Here is a 25,726-nt window from a genome sequence, read left to right on the forward strand (position 1 = left end):
TTTATTTATTTTTGGGACAGAGAGAGACAGAGCATGAACGGGGGGAGGGGCAGAGAGAGAGGGAGACACAGAATCGGAAACAGGCTCCAGGCTCTGAGCCATCAGCCCAGAGCCCGACGCGGGGCTCGAACTCACGGACCGCGAGATCGTGACCTGGCTGAAGTCGGACGCTCAACCGACTGCGCCACCCAGGCACCCCCCTATGCGGGGTTCAAACTCACAAACTGTGAGATCACAACCTTAGCCAAAGTTGGATGCTCAATCAACTAAGCCACTCAGGTGCCCCCCTGCTACATATTATAAAATAATGGCTGATTTATGGAAAAGCCTTTATATAAGTGAGTTCTAAGCTCAACTAGCCATTTTTTTCAAGGAACACTACTTTCATTTAGGGGTGCCTGGGTGGCTCAGTCGGTTAAGTGTCTGAATCTTGATTTTGACTCAGGTTGTGATCTCCCAGTTCGTTAGTTTGAGCCCTGCTCTGCGATCTACGCTGACAATGGGGAGCCAGCTTGGGATTCTCTGTCTCCCTCTCTCTCTCTGCCCCTCCCCTGCTCATGCACTGGCTCTCTCTCTCACAAAAGAAATAAACTTAAAAAATGCGGTGCCTGGGTGGCTCAGTTGGTTGTGCATCCGACTTCAGCTCGGGTCATGATCTCCCAGTTTGTGAGTTCGAGCCCCACATTGTGCTCTGTGCTGATAGCTCAGAGCCTGGGGCCTGCTTCAGATTCTGTGTCTCCCTCTCTCTCTGGCCCTCCCCCACTTGTGCCCTCTCTCTGTCTCTCAAAAATGAATAAATGCAAAAAAAAAAAAAATTTTTTTTTTAAATAACTATTGACTGATAAACCTTAGTTAACTAGATTTGGTTATTTGGCAGACTTGGTTATTTAGGTCTCAAAATGAACAAAATGAGTTTGTCATTTCAAGGAAGAATAATAAAATGTGAGCTTTTAAACAAGATTTTGAATTTGGAAAACTGTATCTGCTATAGTAAGCTTCACAGCTTCCCATACTGAAAAGATATTTCTGGTGAGATCACTGATGATACTAATGAATGTGATTTTTTTTTTTTTTTTAACACTGTAAAACAAATGTGCCAACACTCAGGATCTGCATAATGCCATGAATTGGTATTTTCCAAATGATAAATGATGTCGCAAAATCATGCATAAGTAAAAGATCCATTAGTTATTATGCAGTACAAGGATTTAATTAATATGGCTTCAGATTACACGTGAGAACTAACCTTTAAGAAACTACCATTTGTCAAATTTTGGTGTAGTATCGAAGAGTATCCACAATTACCTGAAAAAGCTACTAAAATACCCTTCCCCTTTCCAACTGCATAGCTACATGAGGCTGGATTTTCTTCACGTACTTCAACTAAGACAATATACACAAAAGACTGACTACAGAGCAAAGGAGAATCCAGATTATCTTCTATTAAGTTCAACACTGAAGAGATTTGCAGAACTGTACAACAGTGCCACTCTTCTAATTTTTGTTTTGGAAAATACAGTTGATTTCTATAAAAGTATTTTATTTATGCTAATATGTACTGGTCTTACTGTTATTTTTTCAATAAATTTAATAGAGCTTGGAGCACCTGGGTGGCTCAGTCATTTGCATGTCTGACTTTGGCTCAGGTCATGATCTCGCTGGGTTTGTGAGTTTGAGCCCCACGTTGGGCTCTGTGCTGACAGCTCAGAGCCTGAAGCCTCCTTCAGATTCTGTGTCTCCTCCTGTCTCTGCCCCTCCCATGCTCATGTTCTGTCTCTCAATAATAAATAAACGTTAAAAAAATTTTTTTTAAATAATAAAATAAATAAATAAATTTAATAGAGCTTTAAAATGGCGGGGGGTGTGGGGAACCTGGGTGGCTCAGTTGGTTAAGCGTCCAACTTCAGTTCAGGTCATGATATCACAGTTTGTGAGTTCAAGCCCCCACATCGGGCTCTGTGCTGACAGCTCAGAGCCTAGAGCCTACTTCGGATTCTGTGTCTCCCCCCCCCCCCTCCCCCCCCCCCCCCCCCCCCCGCTCATGCTCTGTGTCTCAAAAATAAACAAAACATTAAAAAAAAATTTTTTTTTAATTTTTCTTTTTCCCTAAAACAGGGGCACCTCAGTGGCTCTGTCGGTTAAGCATCTGACTTCAGCTCAGATCATGATCTCAGAGTTCGTGGATTCAAGCCTTGCATCAGGCTCTGTGCTGACAACTCAGAGCCTGGAGCCTGCTTCAGATTCTATGTCTCCCTCTCTCTCTCTGTCCCTCCCCCACTTGCACTTTTTCAAAAATAAAAACATTAAAAAATTTTTTTTGATATTGCTAAAATAGATATAAGTAGATATAATCCACATAAATAAAAGCACTTTGTGTCCTCAATAATTTTTGAGAGCACAGATGAGTGATGAGACCAAAGTTTAAGAATCAGTCAAGTTACACAAGGCTTTAAGGAGAGATAGTATCTCCAATAATCTGAGGTGAACTATATTCCAAGTATGTAAGGGATAGGAAAAGTACACAGCCATAAATTCATTTACCCTTCTATAAGGGTAAGAAACTATTAATCTGGGACAAGAAACTATTAATTTGGGATATATACGAATAGTAGTGACTCTCTAAAATTTTGGTAACATTAAGTCACAGCCCCTTTCTTCTATATAGACCTTTTCCTTAAAGCTAGTCTGTTTTAGAGAGCAAATGAATTTCATAATAGAACTCAACCAATTTGGGGAACTGTCCTAAAAAAAAAAAGTTGTGTTTTTAAAGCAAAATTCAAGATGATCTAAAGAATGATCCCTTTAGATTCTTTTCCTATTGATTAACTCCTAGTATTTCAGGAAATTTATTTGGAATTTATTGTATTACTTTCTATTTATATAGCTTGCTAAATGCTTATTTTCTCAAGAACATTCTACCAGACTAAAGCTTAATTTCAATAAATGTGTAATATTTAATCTCATTAATAACTGAAAAATGCCAACTGAAGCAATCTTGTGCTTTTTGCTTACTATAAGAGCAAAATATAATTTTGAGGACAGTTTCTCAGATCAGTGAAAGCACAAGAAAAAACAGCACTCCTATATGTAAAAAGTGGGAGTAAAATGGTAGGATCTTCCTGAATTCACAAAAGGGTTTAAACAGCTCCCCCCCGCCCCCCAGCTCTGTATCACACCACCGACCTCATTTTTTTCCTTCCTAGCCCTGCATCACTCCTAAGTTTTTTTAAAAAATTAAAAACTCGTTGTTTTTTTTTAAGTAATTATCTATCCCATTAATGTATAGGCTTCGTAATAGCAGGAGCCTTACTGACTAGTGTATCTGAGCCTAGGACATCTCCTATCATAGAATAAGTGTTTAAAAAAATCTAATAATTGATAGTCAAAGAAGTATTATTTTTATAAAAGTAAACACAAACTTTTGAAACAACCTATTTGTCCATCAAATCCAAATGATTAAAGACACCATGGGGTACCTTCCATTCAGTAAAATACCAAGAAATTTTTTTTTTTAATGTTTATTTTTGAGAGAGACAGAGATAGAATGCAAGTGGGTTAGGGGCAAAGAGAGAGAGGGCGACACAGAATCCAAAGCAGGCTCCAGGCTCTGAGCTGTCAGCACAGAGCCCGACGCGGGGCTCCAATTCACAAGCTGTGAGTTCATGACCTGAACCGAAGTCAGATGCTCAACTGACTGAGCCACCCAGGGGCCCCAAGAAATTTTTAAAAATAATATGGCAGATCCACAAGTAACTAAAATGGAAAGACTGAAGGTACATTAAGTGAAAAAAATAAGCTGTCAAATACATCAGTATTATATTTGTGTGTTGAGAAGAAAAACACATACACATATAAAACTACAGAAAAACCACGGAAAGATAATACCTTATTGGCAAGTAGTCAATTCTAGGAAGAGGTAGTTGAGAGATTAAGAGTGGTCATGGGTAACTTCTTCTCTATTTAGAGGGTTTAGAGGGTTTCTATGACTTCTAGGACTAGAAGGACAGTAAGATGAAGATAGTATCTATCACCAGATCAAAGAAGCCTGGGATGCTGTTACAACATTAGTGGGATCTGCTCAGTGGACCACGGAAGACAAGGCTATTAATGGGTTGCAGAACTGCTGCTGGAATGGACTCAAAAGAAGGGTGGGGAAATATGCCGGCTTCTTTCCTCATTTCATGAACCAATCTTTTGTTAGTGCCTACCTTAGCCAAATCCAGAAAACAACTGGGCCTAGTCAAATCATCACTTTAAACTTATACAATGTGGGGCGCCTGGGTGGCGCAGTCGGTTAAGCGTCCGACTTCAGCCAGGTCACGATCTCGCGGTCCGTGAGTTCGAGCCCCGCGTCGGGCTCTGGGCTGATGGCTCAGAGCCTGGAGCCTGTTTCCGATTCTGTGTCTCCCTCTCTCTCTGCCCCTCCCCCATTCATGCTCTGTCTCTCTCTGTCCCAAAAATAAATAAATGTTGAAAAAAATAAATAAAAAAAAATAAACTTATACAATGTTATTTGTCATTTATAGCTCAATAAAGCTGGGGGCAAAACAAAAAAAAAAAACAAAAAAAAAAAAACAAAAAAAACCCACCATGTAAAAAGCAAAGGAGCCTAGGAAATGTAATACCCTGCAATACGGAACAGAGTAGGGAAAAGGCAAGGATAGATCTGACAGCAAACTGGCTGATTAGCACAGTCAGTTATCAATGTGTGCCCTACTTCCTATATTCTGTGGCAGCAGATAATACATATGGTAGCTCAAAATCTACTTTAAGTCTTATTGAAGAATTAAATAAGAGAACCTGATTTGAGGGACGTGGAGGGGAATTAGAAGTACAGAATACAATAGGGGGTGAGGGGTGGGGGTAAAAGATTAGAAACACTGTTACTTCCTAGAGGGGCAAATTTACCAAAACAAGTCACATGTATGGATTATATAAAATTTCATTATATCAATTCCCTCTATGCCTGGGAAGAATTTCTGGAAATATGAGACAAAGTTTTTAAGAAATAAAAGTTCAGCTCAGAGACCAAGAATTAAATTTATACTACCAACCAATATGCGTTTTGAGTGTCTTCTTCTAAAACCATTTTTTAAAAAATGTGTATTTATTTTGAGAGTATGCAGGTGCGAGTGGAGGAGGGGCAGAGAGAGAGAGAGAGAGGGAATCCCAAGCACACTCCACACTGTCAGTGCAGAGCCTGACACAGAGCTCAATCCCACGACCCTGAGATTAAGACCTGAGCCAAAATCAAGAGTTAGACGGTTAACTGACTGAGCCACCCAGGCAGGCATCCCATTCTAAAACCATTTTAGACAAATATACCTAAAACCCACATCTTTCAAAAAGAATAAAACAAAAGTCTAGGTCAGCAACTAAAAAAGAATTGCTGCTTGATAAAAATGCCAATATATGGAAAGAAAAGCCTAACTTCATTCAAGCTCTTTACACTTTACTGGTCTTAGACCAGAAATTGGCAAATTTTTCCTATAAAGGACCAGATGGCAAATATTTTAGGCTCCAGAGGCCATATAGTCTATGTTGCAACTACTCAATTCTGTGAAAGCAGCCATAGCTGACATGTAAATGAACAGGTGTGGCTCTGTTCCAATAAATCTTTATGGACATTAAAATCTGAATTTCATAGAAGTTTCACATGCACAAAATATTCTTTGATTTTTTTTCCATCTATTTAAAATGTAAAAGTCACTCAGCTCACAGGCCATATGAAAACAGGCAGTGAACCTAATGTGACCAATGGATCACAGTTTGCTGATCTCTGGTATCAGACAAATATGTGATGGAGCTCTACATTTTAAGACTAGGTTTGGGTCTTAAAACCACCCAAGTGGCTGTGGTATTTAACCATTTTAAACTGTTAAACAAGAGCTAATCTGTCCATATTTTTATTCCAACCTATCAGCAACAGAAACAAGTTTTTAACAAAGTTGTCAGCCATTACACAGTCTCTAATCCAAAGAATCTATGTAAATACATTTAATCTACACAAAAACATACCAAAGCACTTCAGAGTCTGTCACAGTAATCAAACAGAGCTAATATAAGAAAAACCTTGGCCCTAACATACAAGTATTCCATTCCTTTGGCTCACATCTGTGACAAAAGAGTGGCTAACTATTAGCTCACAAGTTCTGGTAAGGGATGCCAATGTCATTATTATTATTATTATTTCTTACAAGACTGCAAATGCATCTTTCATATTAGAATAAATTAATAAACTTTAGGCAATATAATCTGAAAGCCTCTGATAACCAAATCTCATCAAAGTTTCCAATATATAAATACAACTGCCAAAAGAATTCCAAGTTCATCCGTTCTTCTACCAATCTTTAACCAACACAGTCTATTAGAAAGCTTGTACTTTTATAGTACAGCTTCAATCCCTTGCAGAATCGTTTTTTCTGATCTTATTTCAGCATTTCTTTCACATATAATTTGCCCAAAAGGATGTTATAAGAAATTTCTGCACAAAACCCAAAACCATATTTACTATAAAAAGGATCGCAGAAACTTTCATCTAGTGTATCATATATCATCTTTTTTTATGAGAACCCATGGGAGAAATTTCTCCAGCCCAGTGCTACCTATGAACTCTTTTCAAGAGACTTCTGTGCTTTTACCTTACAGATACTATATATACCATAATCCAGTATAAAATTCTCTTTTATTTAGCTGTAAAACCAAGCCTTCACAGTTCAGCTCTGGTAAGGACTATGGCATACATTTGTATGTACTTGCATAATCAGTTCCAAATTATTAAATTTTTTTCCCCTCAAATTTTCTTTTGAAAACAATCCTAACACACTATGTTTAGGTAAGCTAGCTAAAACTGAGACGTATTCAGTAGCATAAGAAGCTACAACACACAAATATATAGGCATCAATCAACTGGGGGGGTGGGGGTACTACCTCAAACAGCTGCAATTTGTTCTTTGTGTTGCTTCTACAAAATCCCAGGATGCTATTTTATCAGGTATCTCTTCTTCAGATAGACCACCTGATGAAGCTGAATATTTCCTCCTAAGATTTGAAATTATAAAATTCTTTAGAATTCAAGAAGTTTCCCATAACCGTGAATTAAGCATTAAAATTGAATTTTTAAAAAGTTTTTAAAGCCATACAAACGACTGTTTATACTTTAAACATCTTCTATTTATAAAGTAACTACCAACATGCAATTTTTAAACTTGAAAATGAAAACACATACTTGTTCTGTGCTCTGTTCATATTGCACTCTTGCCAAACTCTATCCACCACATGATTTGCTAATTTTCTGGGTATTTTCCCACCATGGTGGCTAGTACTATCAGAGTTGAAGCCATCAGATACTGAAGAAAATTTGACCCACTTCTGGGCTGACTGAGGATCAACTGAAAACAAACCAAAAAGAATAGGCTATAGGAGAATAAAAGTAGATTTAAAGTAACATTATTTGTGGGGTTTTTTTTGTTTGTTTGTTTTTTACTTGTTAATTTGTGTTACAACATACTCCACTGTTATCTGGTAGGTCTACTTATATTTTGAAGCAAAAACCATGTTCCTCTACTTAAAACACAGAAAGCTAAAAATCCGAACAGAGGATGTAAACTTGATGGTAGTGTTATATCAGTGTTGACTTCCTGACTGAGGATTAAATGGTAGTTATATAGGACAGTGTTCCTACATTTGGGAAATACAGAGTACTTAGGCATAATGGGGCATCATGTCTGTAGCTCATTCTCAAATGGTTCAGAAAAAGACCAATGATAATGAATGTATACATACAAAAAGGGTGATGGAACAAATGTTTACAGTTTGGGAATCTGAATGAGGGAGTTCTTTGTATTGTACATGCAAACTCTTCAATAAGTCTCAAATTACTTCGAAACAATTTTTTAAATGTTGATGTATTCAAAATAACAGATACGTAACTAGTGCTAATCAAACAGATCAGTACAATACCTGTTTGGACTTCCTCAGGAGATGTAGGTGGTGTAAGAGTAACTGAAGACATAGCAGGATCTCTTGTGGAAGCAGGCACTTGGTGGACACCCAAGCAAGAAGCTGAACAATGAGAGGATCCCACAGAGCTAGGAGTGGGAATGTCTGACTGAGGGACTAGAACAAAGCAAGCTGGGTAGATCATTCGGACACCAGCTGAAAGGCAAAAATAAGAGGCAAGAAAATCAATTACCACTGTGATTGTAGTAGGATTAGTTTCACTCAGAAGTACTGTAATGGAAAAGTACATATGATTATATAATGTTTAAATAAAATTAAAATATATTTAATATATTTTTATACACATATGCTCCTTTTGGCATAAAGTTTTTCTGGAATAAACCAGGAGAAGCTCTTAATACCTTCAATGGTTACCTTCAGTAACCTAGAAGAAACTTAGAAGAAAGCAGCTTTCTCTTTTCATTTTTGGATTTTCTAACCATGAGTATTACTTTTAAATCTTTACTTGCAAATTTGACAAATTATATTGTGTACTACTTTTAAAGAATTTTTAAGTGTAACAACAGGTAATCTGGGCACTCAATAATGGACCAGGGGCACGTGGGAGGCTTGTTCAGTTAAGCTTCCAACTTTGGTTCAGGAGTTCAAGCCCCATGTCAGGCTCTGCACTGACAGCACAGAGCCTGCTTTGGATTTTCTATCTCCTTTCTCTGTACCTCCCCCACTTGTTCTCACTCTCTCAAAAATAAACATTAAAAAAAGGAATTATGGGCCATCTTCTGCTTTCTTCTTTATATATCTCTTTTTATGAAAACCTAATATGTTTATGCTTTGTTTCTGGTTTTGTCACAACTACTCTGGCAGAAATGCATTTATTGAAATTCAATACTGGTATTCTTTTTATTTAAAAAACTCAAGGCAATTTTCATATACATAACATTCCCATAAGACTCCATTAAACACTGCTGCAAACTCTAATACTAATTATCTGCTCAATTATACATTCTCCACAACCTCCCATCTTCATCCCATTATTAGGCTTGGCTGTGTGACCTGCATGCAATATAGACCAGACTCCAACAGAAGCTTAAAACAGAAGCAGCCTCTCTTTTTTTCTGCCCTTTGCCTCAAGATTAGCATGTCCCAAATATAGTTTATCTTGTTAATCTGGGTCCCTAAATGAGAAGACACAGGGTAGAGTCAATATGAAAAGAGCTGACCTGGGCAGAGCAGATCAAACCCACAAGTTCTTTAGGTACATTTTCTACCTTTTAAAAGTTATCAGAGGCAACAGTTTTAAGAAATGTGAAAATACTACATAACACAGGTTGTCAACTTTCCAGCTTCCAAATGTTATTTATTCACAATTATTTTCTTTGCAATGATAAGCTTTGCAAGCTTACCTCTAGGTGAAATATGTTTCCTTGCCCCAATGACTTTGGCATGGCAAAGTGACTAGTTCTGCCTAATGGAGTGTGAGCAAATGTAACATACATCATATCCTAGCAGAAGCTTTAAATACACTTACATGATACACTCAGTCCTTATTATTCCTCTGTTCTTGTAAGAACAGCATGTCCCAGATACTGGGTACTCATTGAACCTAGGTTGCAGAATGAGAAGATACAAGGAGCCAAACCACAACCAAGCTGCAGTCTTTATGTAATGTGAGGAGAAAATAAAGGAGAAATAAATGTTTAATGTTGAAAGCCACTGAGGTATATGAATTGTTTATTATTCAACAAAATCTAACTAATACATATAGTCACATATTTTTCCCTTAGAATTAATACTCAGAATCCATACCAACAAGAACTTCTACTGCAGCTAAAGAATCATCTTCCCAATCCATATCTTCCTGTTTTTCTTCAGACATCTCCTTTAAGCAAGATGAGATAGGATAGAACTGTTTCCATTCACCAATCAATTTTTTTGTAGCTGAATCAGACATCTTGAATGCTTGTCCTGTGAGTGTGCCATTTAGTCCAAATGGGCTTAAGATTACTAGAAACCCAAGAGACATGAAGTAAGTAACTAAAGACTGTTACACCAAATAAGATCACACAGCATAGTCTGACAAGTAACTGTGCAATTCTAAAAAAGAAAAGGAAACCCAAAATGATCATTCCAGAGAAAATTCACTGTATTTCATTATTGTGAAGATAAACCACAATATTGAATTTATTATAAAATCTTAAAATTTAGGGGTGCCTGGGTGGCTCAGTCGTTTGAGTGTCTGACTTCGGCTCAGGTCATGATCTCACGGTTCGTGAGTTCAAGCCCGCATCAGGCTCTGTGCTGACGGCTCGGAGCCTGGAGCCTGCTTCAGATTCTGTGTCTCACTCTCTCTCTGCCCCTTCCCTGCTCGTGCTCTGTCTTTCTCTGTCTCTCAAAAATCAATAAACGTTAAAAAAAATTTTTTTTTTTTAATTTTAAATCTTAAAATTTTGTTCACTCAAAAATTTCACATAGACAGAATTTCAACATGAGTTGGGGATATATGTACATCCTTCAACTTTTCTTGATTTCTACTAAGAAAGCAATTTGAGAAAACAAAACAATGTGTGTGTATACTTATTATGTACTGCCACGTAAATTTTAAAAAAGGAAATACTAGGCTTAGAATTAAAACAAGAACACACTGCCAGTCCTTAAAAATAAATCAGCAATCGGGGCGCCTGGGTGGCGCAGTCGGTTAGGCGTCCGACTTCAGCCAGGTCACGATCTCGCGGTCCGTGAGTTCGAGCCCCGCGTCGGGCTCTGGGCTGATGGCTCGGAGCCTGGAGCCTGTTTCCGATTCTGTGTCTCCCTCTCTCTCTGCCCCTCCCCCGTTCATGCTCTGTCTCTCTCTGTCCCAAAAATAAATAAATGTTGAAAAAAAAAAATTAAAAAAAAAAAAAATAAATCAGCAATCGTGTATAAATATTATTAAAGTCCCTGTGTACCAACATTAAAAATGGCTTATGTGACTGCACACAAAAGATGACCTTGAAAACATGAACATGTATATCTGCTAAATGCTATTTAAAAGAACACTTTAAAATATACTTTCATGTACAAAAATTTTTTCAAATAATATTTGTATTAAAAAACTTGCTTCATTGACTTGTTTTCACGGACTTAAAACTCTAACACGGAAGAAGAAAATAAACTACATTAGAATCATCGCTAGGCTAAAGATCAGGGGAATTCTCATTAACTCCAAAATTTAAGATTACCAACTATAATAAGAATTTTCCTGAGACAAATGAAATATCTAAGCCAATAAAATAATCTACCTTGAAATGGACTATTAGACTGTTGAGCAAGGGTGATATGCTCTTCACTAAGAAGGTATACAGGTTGATGTTGGTTAATTTCCACACTGGTACAAACATTGCTGTCTCCATGCAAGAAAAAGGTGAAAGAGCAGGACAAGTGTTCACTAATAAAGAAGAAAAAGTTATATTTTAGTGATGATTAATAGCCAAAAAATAAGTTAACTTGCTTTTCTTTATTAATAAGTTATACTACAAAAACGCACATTCTCTTTAACCCAGAAATTCTACTTCATCATCTGAAAGGGAGAAAAAAAACAAAACAAAAAAGCATCACAGATATGAGCCAAGATTTAGTTTTAAGAAATATTCTTCATAGCACTGTTTACAGTAGAAAGAACTAAATAAAGGAATCAGTAAACAAGTTAGGTACACCCACACATACCATTATAATATAGCCACCAAAATAAGTATAGGTGGAGTAAAAGGGGAGTGAGTTTAATGGAAAGGACAGGCTACCAAAATGGTATAATCTCAATTTTTTAAGAACGGTTCCCTCGGTGAAAAAAAATCTAGGCGTGCAATAGAATTAAGGATGACCTAATTTTTATTTTTGTTTATTTTCTCTTCTATATGAGAAATTAAATACAACTATATTTTCTCATTTTTTTATTTCTGAAATTGGGCTGCATACCATTAGTCAAGCATTTAATGTACTGCCCTCCCCTGACCCCCAATGATAAGGTACTTTAAAGCCATGATGGGTCTCACAATTGAAGGCATCCTAGAATCAAAGTTATATACAGAACATCTTATGATATTTAGATATGGCTGGTAAAATGAAAGTTCCCAAGAGGAAAGCACATGTATCCTTATGATAAAACTTAGAAAGGTCAAATGGCCCAGAAGAGGAGACTGTACATTAAGAAAAATCCACTTTTCTTATTTCTTCTCCACACATTTATCTTAAGAATTTGTCTTAAAGAATTAGTTCTTTAAAATATAACCATTAATAAACTAAAAATCTGTTGTATATTTCTATAAACCCTCTTGAGTTATTTCTGGACAAGTCAAGGACACAATAAATTAAGTTATATTAAAAGTAATAATAGAGCTAAGAAAGTGGGAAAACAAAAAGTCAGAAGGAGGTGAAGAGTAACGCAGAGCTGATAATTTCTTCATTACACACACACACACACACACACACACACACACACACACACACACACGGAGGCAAAAGATTGTCTGAAGCTGATAAAAATAGCAAGAAACTGAAATTTAAGCATATCACTCAAGTTAAAAAGATAACCAACAGAAAAACTGACAAAAATACAACTAATAAAGCAAATCATCTTTCATGGTAAAGAATCAGATACTGTCTAAAGTTAGTTAATCAAGGCCTAGAGGTATAAGCATTGCTGGAATTATGGCAGTAACCACCAGAAGTAGTAAGCAAAAAAGTTAAAACACGAAAAATAGAAAACTAAACCTGGTTACTTCTAGGGAATTGTACTGTTTAAATTATATTAATTTTACCTTCTTAAAAATTATGAATTCTACAACGATTACTGTATCTTTCCCCACCCCAGTAGCTTCTGTTGCTTTTTTTTTAAAAAACAAATTTATTTTTGGAATAACTTTAAGTTTACTGAAAAGCTGCAAAAGTATCACAAAGAGTTCTCATATACCCTTTACCCAGTTTGTCCTAAAGTTAAACATTTCACATAATCATGCTACATTTGTCAAGCAGGTAATTAACACAAGTACATTAATTTCAGTCATTTTGGATTTTCCACTTATGGCATTTTTCCTTTTCAGGATCCAATCCAAGATACCACACTGCATTTAACCTCCCTCCCCTGCCTTACTGACACATTATTGATAAAGCAAAACAGTTTTTTTAACAGGAAATAAAAGTATCTGAACTATTTTAATAAATATATTAAGCTTGTTTCTCATCTGACTGAAAGACTAATCCTATTGGAACAGCTACTGCTTGAGTAATTACAAAGCCTACAGACATTTGCTTTGGAGTAAGAGTAAAATCTAAAATAATCACCAAGATAAGAGTCTTAACTAATAACTTTGAGAACTGTCCTTCCAAAGGCAGACCGTTGCTAATGCCCATTTAAAGTAAACTCAATTTTATTATTGCTTGCCAGCAGTATTTTCCAGCACTGGTAAGGTACCTATACTGTAAAACATACAAAAAACCTACCAAACATAAACCTAACTCCAAATGCTTAAAGCACCCACCCACATTCAAAAGAACTCTGCATTAAACTTAGTTTAATATTCAGATCTAAGCTACCAAGTGAAAGCAAGTATTATTCCTTTATTCAACAAATATTTTATGGCTAAGCACATGGCACTATGCTAAGCACACATTTAAGTTATGCTAAGTGCTATAAAAAAAGGTACAAGATGCTATGAGAATGTCTTAAGACCTAGATAATGAAAATAAACTTTAATTCCTAAGCAGAAAAGAATCAACTTGGTACCCTGGGTAACAACATAAAAGTTATTCTTACGTTTCATGGTACCTATTTCTTCCCCAACCTCATCTCTTTACTAGTCTTCCTTTATAATACTTTCCCTTCTCCCTCAACTGGTCTCTCTGCAGTTCCTTAAACATACCAGGCCTTTATACCTACTGTTACTCAATCTGAAACACTCTACACATCTACATTCACCTTCATTAGGTTTTTTGTTCAGATACCTCATAGGTGCAATCTTCACTGACCACCCTACTTTAAACTGACCCACAATTCCTCTTCTGGGATTGATTTTGTTTGGCTAAGAAATCACAATCTAACGTGTTACACAGTTTATTTATTTCTTATAGTCGTCCCAGAACATAAGCTCTAAAGGAGGAAGAATTTGTCTCCTTTGTTCAATGTTGTATCCTCAGATTTCAGAATAGGTCCTTAACACATAGTAGTATGCACTAAATACTATAGGATAAATTCTGTATCTGAGCTACTTATTTCTTTTTTAAAAATATTTATTTTGGGGCGCCTGGGTGGCGCAGTCGGTTAAGCGTCCGACTTCAGCCAGGTCACGATCTCGCGGTCCGTGAGTTCGAGCCCCGCGTCAGGCTCTGGGCTGATGGCTCAGAACCTGGAGCCTGTTTCCGATTCTGTGTCTCCCTCTCTCTCTGCCCCTCCCCCGTTCATGCTCTGTCTCTCTCTGTCCCAAAAATAAACGTTGAAAAAAAAAAAAAATTAAAAAAAATATATATATATTTATTTTGAGGGAGAGAAAGAGCACGTGAGGGAGGGGCAAGGAGAGATGGAGAGATAGAATCCCAAGCAGGCTCCACACTGTCAGCACAGACGGACACATGGCTCCAACTCACGAACCACAAGATCCTGACTTGAACCGAAATCAAGAGTCAGAGGCTTAACCGACTGAGACAGCCAGGCATCTCCTGAACCACTCATTTCTAATCAAACATTCCTTTTCTTATCAAGTCTGTACCTATATAGCTGTCCAAGCCAGACATGTAAATCACACTAAACTTTTCTTTTTTCCTAAACTCCCTATAATTAACTAAACCATCAGCAATTCCTACTGATTCTATTTCTTTAAGTATCTATGATTTGTCAATTGTCTTTTTAAGGTCTGAATAACTATTAAAATCTCTAATTTATCTTTTCACTGCTGCCAGCAATCTTCCTAAAAATTAATTCTGATCACGTAACTGACAGGCTCAAAATCAATAGTTCCCCAATGCCTTAAGGACTGAAAACAACAACAAAAAAACACCTTAGCACAGCACTTTAGACCCTTCAGAATCTGATCCTTGCCTAACTCTCCAGGCAGAGGTATTTAATCCACTAAGAACCCCTCCTTTGTTTACCCCGAATTCCTCCCGACTTCTTCATCATTCTCCAACACTCCTTTAAACATTATCTCTGTGTTCCTATAATAGTCTATGCTTATCATAGTATTTACTGTAACACTACTATTACTTATTAACTAATTGAATTCCTGCCATGTTGTAAATTCCTTGATAGAAAAACTGTAACTTTAATATTTGTAGAAAATTGAGTTATTGGTCCCAATTCTTCACTCCTCTTTCATTTCTTTAATCACAGTAAAAAACACAACATAAAATGTATCATCTTAACCATTTTTAAGTGTGCTGTTCAGTAATGTTAAATATATTCCTATCATTCTGAACTAGATCTCCAGAACTTTTCATTATGTAAATCTGAAATTACACCCATTAAACAACAATTCCCTCTTTTTACATCATCTCAGTCCCTGGCAATCACCATTCCACTTTCTGTTTCTACAAATTTGAGTACTTTTCTTTTCTTAAGAAGGCTCCACACACAGAGTGAAGCCCCACGTGGGGCTTGAACTCATAACCCTGAGATCAAGACCTGAGCTGAGATCAAGAGTTAGACACTTAACCAAGCAAGCCACTCAGGCACCCAGAATTTGACTACTTTAGATCTACTTCATGTAAGTAGAGTCATACAGTTTTTGTCTTTGTGACTGGCTTTTTTCACTTAGCATTAATATCAAGGTTGATACATGGTGTAGCATGTGACAGGATTCCTTTCCTTTTACATGGTAAATAAAAATCCACTGTGTACATAACACATTTTGCTTAACCATTCATCCATCAATGGACATTTGGGTTGTTTCTACCTCTTGGTTATTGGGAAAAGTGCTGATATGAACATGGGTGTGCAAATCTCTTCAAGATCCTGCTTTCCTGTAGTCATCAAGATAGTATGGTACTGGCACAAAAACAGACACATAGATTAATGGAACAAAATAGAAAACAAAAAATGGACCCAAACTATATGGTCAACTAATCTTCGGCAAAGCCGGAAAGAATATGCAATGGAAAAAAGACAAGTCTCTTCAACAAAAGGTGTTGGGATTGGTGGACAACAACATACAGAAGAATGAAAGTGGAACATTTTCTTACACCATACACAAAAATAAATTCAAAAGGGATGAAAGACCTAAATGTGAGACAGGAAATCAAAATCCTAGAGAAGAACATAGACAGCAGCCTCTCTGACACTGGCCATAGCAATTTCTTACTAGACACGTCTCCAGAGGCAAGCAACACAAAAGCAAAAATGAACTACTGGGACTTCATCAAGACAAAAAATCTTCTGCATGGTAAAGAAAACAATCAACTAAAAGGTAATGGGAGGAGATATTTGCAAACAATATATTGGATAAAGGGTTAGTATCCAAAATCTATAAAGAACTTATCAAACTCAACACCTAAAAAAAACAAATAATCCAGTTAAGAAATGGGCAGAACAGGGCACCTGGGTGGCTCAGTTAAACATCTGGCTTCGACTCAGGTCATGATCTCACAGTTCATGAGTTTGAGTCCCACATTAGAAGAGCTTGAGTCCCTCTTCAGGTGAGCCCTGCTTTGCTCTTTCTCTTTCATTCTTTCTCTCCACTCCCATCCACCCAGGACTCTCATCTCTCTGCCCCTCACTCACTTGTGCTCTCAAAAAAAAGGGGGGGGGGGCAGAACACATGAACAGACATTTTTCCATAAAAGACACACAGATGGCTAACAGACACATGAAGAGATGCTCAACATCACTCATCATCAGGGAAATACAAATCAAAACTACAATGAGGATCATCTCACACCTGTAAGAGTAGCTAAAATTAACAACACAGGAAATAACAGATGTTGGCAAGGATGCAGAGAAAGGCAAACCCTCTTACACTACTGGTGATGCATACTGGGGCAGCCACTCTGGAAAACAGTGTGGAGGTTCCTCAAAAAGTTAAAAATAGAAACTATCCTACAATCTAGCAATGGCACTACTAGGTATCTACCCAACGGACACAAAAATACTAATTCAGAAGACACACCTCAATGTTTACAGTAGCATTATCAACAATAGCCAACTATGGAAAGAGCCCAAATAGCCATCTACTGATGAATGGATAAAGATATGGTTTATACATACATACAATGGAATATTACTCAGCCATAAAAAACAAGAATGAAACCTTGCCGTTTGCAATGATGTGGATGAAGCTAGAGTGTGTTATGCTAAGTGAACTAAGTCAAAGAAAAATACCATATGATTTCCCTCATGTAGAATTTAAGAAACAAAACAGGTGAACATAGGGGGAAAAAAAGAGAGGCAAAACATAAAACAGACTCGGCTACAGAGAATAAACTGAGGATTGCTAGAGGGGAAGTGGGTGGGGGAATGGGCTAAATGGGTGATGGGTATTAAAGAGAGCACTTGTCATGATGAGCAATGGGCGTTAAATGTGAGAAATCACTGAATTATACTCTTGAAACATATATTACACTACATGTTAACTAACTAGAAGTTAAATAAAAACTTGATGGGGCGCCTGGGTGGCGCAGTCGGTTGAGCGTCCGACTTCAGCCAGGTCACGATCTCGCGCTCCGTGAGTTCGAGCCCCGCGTCGGGCTCTGGGCTGATGGCTCAGAGCCTGGAGCCTGTTTCCAATTCTGTGTCTCCCTCTCTCTCTGCCCCTCCCCCGTTCATGCTCTGTCTCTCTCTGTCCCAAAAATAAATAAATGTTGAAAAAAAAAAAAAAACTTGAAAAAGAAAAAAGACAAGATCCTGCTTTCAATTCTCTTAGAAGTAGTATTACTGGATCATGTAGTTCTATTCTTAATTTTTTGAGGAACCTCCATAAGGTTTTCCAGAGCAGTTGTAGCATTATACAATCCCACCAAGAGTGCACCAAGGGTTCCTATTTCTGTACCCTCATTAACCTTTGTGATTTTTTGTTTTATACTAGCCATCCTAGCAGATGTGAGGTGGTATCTCATTGTGGTTTTGACTTGCATTTCTCGGATTTGTAATGTTGACCATCTTTTTTTTTTTTTTTTTTAAATATGCTTATTGACCCTCTGTATATCTTCAAAATGTCTTTTCAAGCCTTTTGCCCATTTTTAAATTGGGTTACTTGACTTTTTGTTGTTGAGTTGTAGTTCTTCATACATGCTGGATATTAATGCCTTAACCGATATATGATTTGCAAACATTTTCTCCCAATCCATAAATTGCCTTTTCACTGATTATGTCCACTGATGCACAAAGGTATTTAAGTTTGATATAGTTCAGTTGTCTATGTTTGCTTTTGTTGCCTATGCTTTTGATATCATAACCAGGAAATCATTAGCAAATCTGAAGTCATAAAGCTCTCTCCCTATTTTCTTCTACAAGTTTTATTGTTTTAGGTCTTATTTAGATTTTTAATCCATTTTGAGTTCATTTTTGTATGTAATGTAAGATAAAGGCCAACTTAATTCTTTTACCTGTGGATACTAAGTTTTCTCACCATTATTTATTGAAGAAATGCTCTTTTCCCCAGAGTGGTACTGCCATCCTTGCAAAGATCATTTGAATACATACATACAAGCTTATTTCTGGACTTTCTATTCCATTGATTTACATGTCTGTATGCTAGGACCACACTGGGTTTTGTTTTAAAATTTGTTAATGTTTATTTATTTTTGAGCGTGAGCATGAGCCAGGGAGGAGCAGAGAGAGAGGGAAACACAGAATCCAAAGCAGGCTCCAGGCTCCAAGCTGTCAGCACAGAGCTCGACACAGATCTCAAATCCACAAACTGAGATCATGACCTGAGATGAAGTCAGATGCTTAACCGACTGAGCCACCCAGGCGTCCCAATACCACACTGTTTTGATTACTATAGCTTTGTAATAGGTTTTGCTCACCCTTTTTTTGTTTTAAAAGATTTTATTTTTAAGTAATCTTTAAACCCAATGTGGGGGTCAACTCACAACCACGAGATCAAGAGTCGCGTGCCTCACCAACTAAGCCAGCCAGGGACTCCACTCACCCTCTTTAATCCAGGCTTTTTGGTGTGACATTGTAGTTCCTCCCATTAGAGGTGAAATATACCTCCCCAACCTGACTCAGGCTTGCTTTGTACTTGCTTTGGCAAGCAGAAGCTTAAAACATGCATATGCAGTCTGGATTGCCCTCCAGTGCTTCTTTCATTCCCATGAAAATTATATAAAATATACCTCTACCCAACCTGCAGTTCACAGTGTGGACTAGATTGGCTAACCCCTAGTTGACGAGCAGACACGTTACTGAAAACACAGAACTACTGTTACACCTCCATGTTTTGGAGGTGGTTTGTTACACAGCAATGGCCAATACAGAAACTGGAACCAAAAGTGAGGTGCTACCATGACAGAAATCTAAATATGTGGCACTAACTTTAGGATGAGATTAGCAAGGAACACGGCACTGAAAACTGATGAGGAAGTTATTATAGGGGGCTGGGAAAATGATGACCCATGTTATGTAATGGAGAAATACATCATAGAACTGTTGCCTGAAATAATCTAGAAGACAGATAATACACCTAATGAATTTACAGAGTTGGGAGAACAGGTCAAGTCAAAATGTAATTTGATTGTTACTAGCTATACATCATAAGGTACTAAAAGACAGAGATAAGCTCAGGAAAAAACTTGATGGTTTGCAAGCATAATTTATAAAGATACAGACAACCCAGAAACTGTAGGCTAGAAAATAATACTATTCATCAACAAAGTGATGGTGTGGCCTATATATAACACTGCTTCAAGGAAAACACAAGGTCAAGAGTGTGATTCTAATACCCTTTGTTAAAAATACGTGATTCTTGATACCAGTTGAAACATTAAGATTTTTAAATATTACTCCTAGGCCTCAATACATTTTTCTCAAAGAAGGTATCTAAAGTAAACAAGTATATATGCAATATTTTGTTACTATATGTGGGAATACATAGATAGCCATATTTGTACTTTTCTTTCTTTGTCCTCTTTCCTGACACAGTTCTTCTATAATTGTTAAGGCTGAGTAATAGGGCATATAAATATAATTTCTAAACAGCATTTTTGTCTTAGCCAACCATTAATGTTTAATTTCTGAGAGAGATTGGCCCATTTTAAAACAGGCAGATAATTTTCAAAGCATTTCTCTCTCTAAACAATACAAAAAGGACAAAATGCCAAAAAAAAAAAAACAAAAAAATTCATATTCAACTGGTTAGAATGACTATATATATATATATATTTTACCATTACAAGGTTTTTTGTGTTTTTTTTGCGTTTTTTAAATTTTTTAAATTATTTAATTTAAAATAAAAATAAATATTATTGAGAGAAGGGGTGGGGGGTGTCGAGAGAGAGAGGGAGACAGAATCCAAAGCAGACTCCAGGCTCTGAGCTGTCAGCACAGAGCCCAACGTGGGGCTTGAACCCATGAACCATGAGATCATGACCTGAGCCGAAGTCAGACGCTTAACCAACAGAGCCACCCAGGCGGCCCATTTTTGGGTTTGTTTGTTGTTTTTTTTTTTTACGGGATTTTCAGGAAACTTTAGAAGACAAATATTTCTCAATAAATGAGACAAAATTTAAGAGCTTACTGGGGAATTACTAAGAATACTTACATCAAAAGAAATATTAAGTGACTCTAGCAAGAATGATTACGCAAAGAAATTGTAATCTGGTTAGTTTTAAAGATCAATTAAGTATTTTACAAAAATGATTATGAATGCTATGTGCTTATTCAGTAACTGAATAGTAAATTTTAAAATCTGACTTGCAAATATTTTCAAGAACATTTGCAAGTGTAAGCAACAACCTAAAACAGTCTCATGTTCTTTGTCTTTAAAAGACTAAGAGGCGGGGCGCCTGGGTGGCGCAGTCGGTTAAGCGTCGACTTCAGCCAGGTCACGATCTTGCGGTCCGTGAGTTCGAGCCCCGCGTCGGGCTCTGGGCTGATGGCTCGGAGCCTGGAGCCTGTTTCCGATTCTGTGTCTCCCTCTCTCTCTGCCCCTCCCCCGTTCATGCTCTGTCTCTCTCTGTCCCAAATATAAATAAACATTGAAAAAAAAATTTAAAAAAAAATAAATAAATAATAAAAAAAATAAAAGACTAAGAGGCTAGGAAACTTGAATTTTATATCCTACTTCCTGTTTTTAAGAACTTTTTTTTTTTCAACGTTTATTTATTTTTGGGACAGAGAGAGACAGAGCATGAACGGGGGAGGGTCAGAGAGAGGGAGACACAGAATCTGAAACAGGCTCCAGGTTCTGAGCTGTCAGCCCAGAGCCCGACGCGGGGCTCGAACTCACGGACCGCGAGATCGTGACCTGGCTGAAGTCGGACGCTTAACCGACTGCGCCACCCAGGTGCCCCCCTACTTCCTGTTTTTAATCAGTGAAGTATAGGGCACCTGGGTGGCTCAGTCAGCTGAGCATCTGATATTGGCTTAGGTCATGATCTCACAGTTAGTGAATCTGAGCCCCCCATATCAGGCTTGCTGCTGTCAGCACACTTCGGATCCTCTGTCCCCTTCTCTCTCTGCCCCAGCCCTGCTCACGCTCTCTCTCTCCCAAAATATATAAATATAAGAAAAATTTAGGGAAAAAAAATCAGTGAAATATAGTTCTTAAAAATACAGTTTGACTATGTTTCATTTCATATGTAAATGTTAAATGAGAATAAAAAAGGAAACTCAAAATTGATTTTGTCATGACATAAAAAGCAAATAACATGCCTCAAGTTTTTCCTAAAAAGATTAACGATAATCTGGAAAATGTTTTTTAAAAAGTACACTACTTATATTCTATTAAATATTATTTAGGAAAATAAACATAATCTGGTATATACAAACACCATGGTCTGTAAAATGAAGGCCTAATATAGGCTTTCCATTATGTACAATGAGTACTTAACCCTCATAACTCTTAATTCACAAAAACTTGGCTGATGTAAAAAAATTTGTCTCCAAAGGGTTTTGTAAAAACCCAACATTCCAATACACAATCTCTCAGCTGCCACTATTTATCTGTATTGCCCTACTTATCAGCAGCTCTCCATTCCAGATGCCTATGATTAAAGAAAAATATCACCTCCTATATTGCTAGCATATGTTCCTAATACAGCCTAATCTAATTCTAATATAAAATGATTTAAAATAAATCAAATTTGTGAATACAGGAGAAAAAACTAACCATTCTTAATATGGCATAAAATTTCTAAAATTCTAAATTTCTAAAATTCTAAAAATTTCTAAAATTAAAGACAATATTCTAGTCAGAAAATATTATAGGACAAAAAAATGTTACATAATACTGCCCTATTAAATTCAGAATGGCTCTTATTTCAAGGAGAAGATATTATTTTATAACATCACTTAAAACATCTTTGGCACTTAGCACTTAGAAAAATGGAGTTAAATATGTGTAACTACAATGAGAATCCATGGTGGGACAACTGGGTGGCTCAGCTGGTTGAGCGTCCAACTCTTGTTATCAGCTGGGGTCACAATCCCAGGATCATGGGATTGAGCCTTGCCAGGCTTTGTGCTGAGCATGGAGACTGTTTGAGATTCTTTCTCTCTCTCTCTCTCTCTCTCTCTGCCCCTATCCCCCACTCACTCATGCACTTTCTCTCTAAAATTAAAAAAAAGAATCCAAGGTACTGCTAGCTACTATAGTTACTGCAGAGAATACCTTGTTCTCTAGGTGCTAATACTGTAATAACCAAAACAAAAAGATGAGTGAAGCAAAAGTTTACAGATGAAACCTGAGCAAATAATCTGTTGTAGAATAGTAAACATTCCTCATTTAAGTACTGAAATTAAACAAAACATTATTTCTAAGACAAAATGAAAATATGCTTATAAACACCTATTCTAATAGTTTAATAATATGTACACTGTTTTAAGAGATGCCATATCTCATTTAGTTTTAGCACTTCTGTTAGGTAGGTACAGGAAGATGATATCCCATTTTGCTGATTGGGAATTTAAAGCACAAAGAAGTTAACAGGCTTGTCTTAAAATCATAAAACTAGTTAAAGAGAATGTTGACTTAACATCCTAGTCATCCTAATAGCCAATTTTAAGTGGACAAAGGACTTAAAACAGGACTTCTTATATCTCCAAAGAAGATATACAAACAGCCACCAACCTCATGAAAAGATACTCAACATCACTCATCATTAAGGAAATACAAATCAAATCTTCAATATACCATTTCAACTCTAGGATGGCTATTATTAAATAAAATATTTTAGAAAAGAAGTGTTTGTGAGGATGTGGAAAAATTGGAATCCTCCTAGTGGGAATGTAAAATGGTGTAGCTGCTATGAAAAAGTATGGCAGTTCCTTTAAAAAGAAAAAAAAAAATCAAACACAGAATTACTATATGACCCAACAATTCCACTTCTAGGTATATTCCCAAAAGAACTAAAAGCAGGGACTTGAACAGATATTCACACACCAATATTCATAGCAGCATTATTCACAACACACAAAAAGTGGAAAAAACCAATCATCCACTATCAGATGAATGGATAAACAACACGTGGAATAAAAATACAATGGAATATTCAGCCTTAAAAAGAAATGAAATTGTGGTGCATACTACAAGGATCAGAACCTGAGGACATTAAGCTAAGTGAAATAAGCCAGACACAAAAGGACAAATACTATATAATTCCACTTATATAACGTAACTAAAACAGCCAAATTTATAGCGACACAAAGTAGAACAGTGGTTACCAGCAGCTAGGAGGAGGGGACTATATAAGGAGGAGTTATTAAAGGGCAGATTTTCAATTTGGGATGATGAAAAGGTTCTGTACATAGTGGTGATGGTTGCACAACAACATGAATATACTTGATGCCACTGAACTGTACACTGAAAAATGGTTAAAATGGTAAATTTGTTGTGTCTAGTTTACCACAATAAAAAAACAAACCAGTTCCCCCAATTCCTAGATTTTTATTCCATTAATCCAATAATTTCCAAACCTGTCTTTTATTAAAATCAACCTGGATAGTTTTTAAAAATTTCAAAGCCCAGGCCATACTCCCAGGTTAAAACATGGACACATCACTACTGTTTTAATTTTTCAAGGTTATTCCACATCAAGTTTGGCTACTGCATTAATCTATATTTCTGTAGCTCTCATGGTACCATTTTTAATTTCTTAAATTTATAACTTCAACATTAGGTATTCTGAACATATCTCCATGAACAAGAGAGCTTTATTAAAATCTAAAAGATGACATTTCATCTGTGAACTTTGAATATACTTCTGCTCACTTATTAAACACATTACTTACACTACAGTGTAAGGAATACTTAGAAAGCAATGATATTCTGGTTTACATCTTCAGATGCTCTGCAAGTACTCTTTATACGCTTATATTTCTCCAATATAAAAAATTATATTTCCCCAATATAAAAAATTTGTCAGGGGGCGCCTGGATGGTTCAGTTGGTTAAGTGTCCAACTCTTAATTTCAGCTCAGGACATGATCTCACAGTGTGTCAGTTCAAGCCCTGCATCCAGCTCTGCGCGGACAGTGAGGAGCCTGCTTGTTATTCTCCTTCTCTCCCTCTCTCTGCCCCACCCCTGTTCACAGTCTGTCTCTCAAAATAAATAAATAAATAAATAAATAAATAAACTTAGAGAGAGAGAAAAGAAATTGTAAGTATTCTTTTACTACTTCCTATCACTTTAAAAAGATGTAGATACAGAAGAAACAGTGGTCTACAGGGTCCACAATCTGTCCTATCTTTCATGCCCTATAATCTAGCTCCAATACTAGCAAGATGTATGACCCTGGATAAGGGACTTAACCTCTCTGTGCTTCAGGTTTAGCAATTGTAAAACTGAAGTAATAACAGAGTTGTTTTAAGAATTGAGTTAAGGGGCGCCTGGGTGGCGCAGTCGGTTAAGCATCTGACTTCAGCTCAGGTCATGATCTCGCGGTCTGTGAGTTTGAGCCCCACGTCGGGCTCTGGGCTGATGGCTCAGAGCCTGGAGCCTGTTTCCGATTCTGTGTCTCCCTCTCTCTCTGCCCCTCCCCCGTTCATGCTCTGTCTCTCTCTGTCCCAAAAAAAATAAATAAACGTTGAAAAAAAAAATTAAAAAAAAAAAAAGAATTGAGTTAATACACATGAAGTCCTTATTCTGAACACAGCCTGGACAGTTCTGCTTGAGCAAAGGTTTCTCACTACCCTCCTCCCCTTCAGAGAGAAAAAACAAACGAACAAAAAAACCTTCCCTATTATCATTCATATCTAAAGCCAATAGTTCAAAAGGACAGAATATAGGAGTCTATGGTAAAAACCATGTTAAGAAATGATAGTAAGAAAAGCTCAAATGAGAGGAAAAAAGGAAGAAGTCTTTCTTAGCACTTAATTTTTCTCATAAATGCTTCTGGAAAGCATGAGAATGTAGAAAACTGACCATGTAAATCCTAATGACTGAAGCATTAGAGAAATTTCATGGGCCATAAGTACTATTATATCATCACTTAAGATTTCAGAAAATAGGACACATAATAATCTTGAAGAGACATTAATGACAGACCAACACAGGCTGCAGAGGGGGAAAAAAAAAAAAAGACAGCAACTATGTCCAACTGGGCAAATAGTAGGTACTTTGAGATAGGTGAAGGTTTCCCCTAT

The 25,726-nt window shown here is 36.9% G+C and overlaps 1 protein-coding gene across 2 annotated transcripts in view; it reads right to left on the reverse strand.

The window, feature by feature from the left end:
* The window catches only part of MED13 (mediator complex subunit 13), a 111,244-nt gene that overhangs the window by 66,242 nt on the left and 19,276 nt on the right, over positions 1-25,726 (reverse strand). For both annotated transcript variants that reach the window (XR_005797433.1, XM_040496929.1), the window contains exons 4-8: positions 11,241-11,386; positions 9,769-9,966; positions 7,963-8,157; positions 7,229-7,391; positions 6,931-7,041 (exon numbers count right to left, since the gene is read on the reverse strand). Coding sequence is in view for 1 of the 2 variants with exons in the window: in XM_040496929.1 (XP_040352863.1) it covers positions 6,931-7,041; positions 7,229-7,391; positions 7,963-8,157; positions 9,769-9,966; positions 11,241-11,386 (813 nt within the window). In the remaining variant the exon portion in view is untranslated. The remainder of the gene's footprint in view (positions 1-6,930; positions 7,042-7,228; positions 7,392-7,962; positions 8,158-9,768; positions 9,967-11,240; positions 11,387-25,726) is intronic.

The sequence above is a fragment of the Herpailurus yagouaroundi genome, unplaced genomic scaffold (genome assembly GCF_014898765.1).
Source record: "Herpailurus yagouaroundi ecotype Mexico unplaced genomic scaffold, PumYag 189, whole genome shotgun sequence".
In the NCBI taxonomy this organism is placed as follows: Eukaryota; Metazoa; Chordata; class Mammalia; order Carnivora; family Felidae; genus Herpailurus; species Herpailurus yagouaroundi.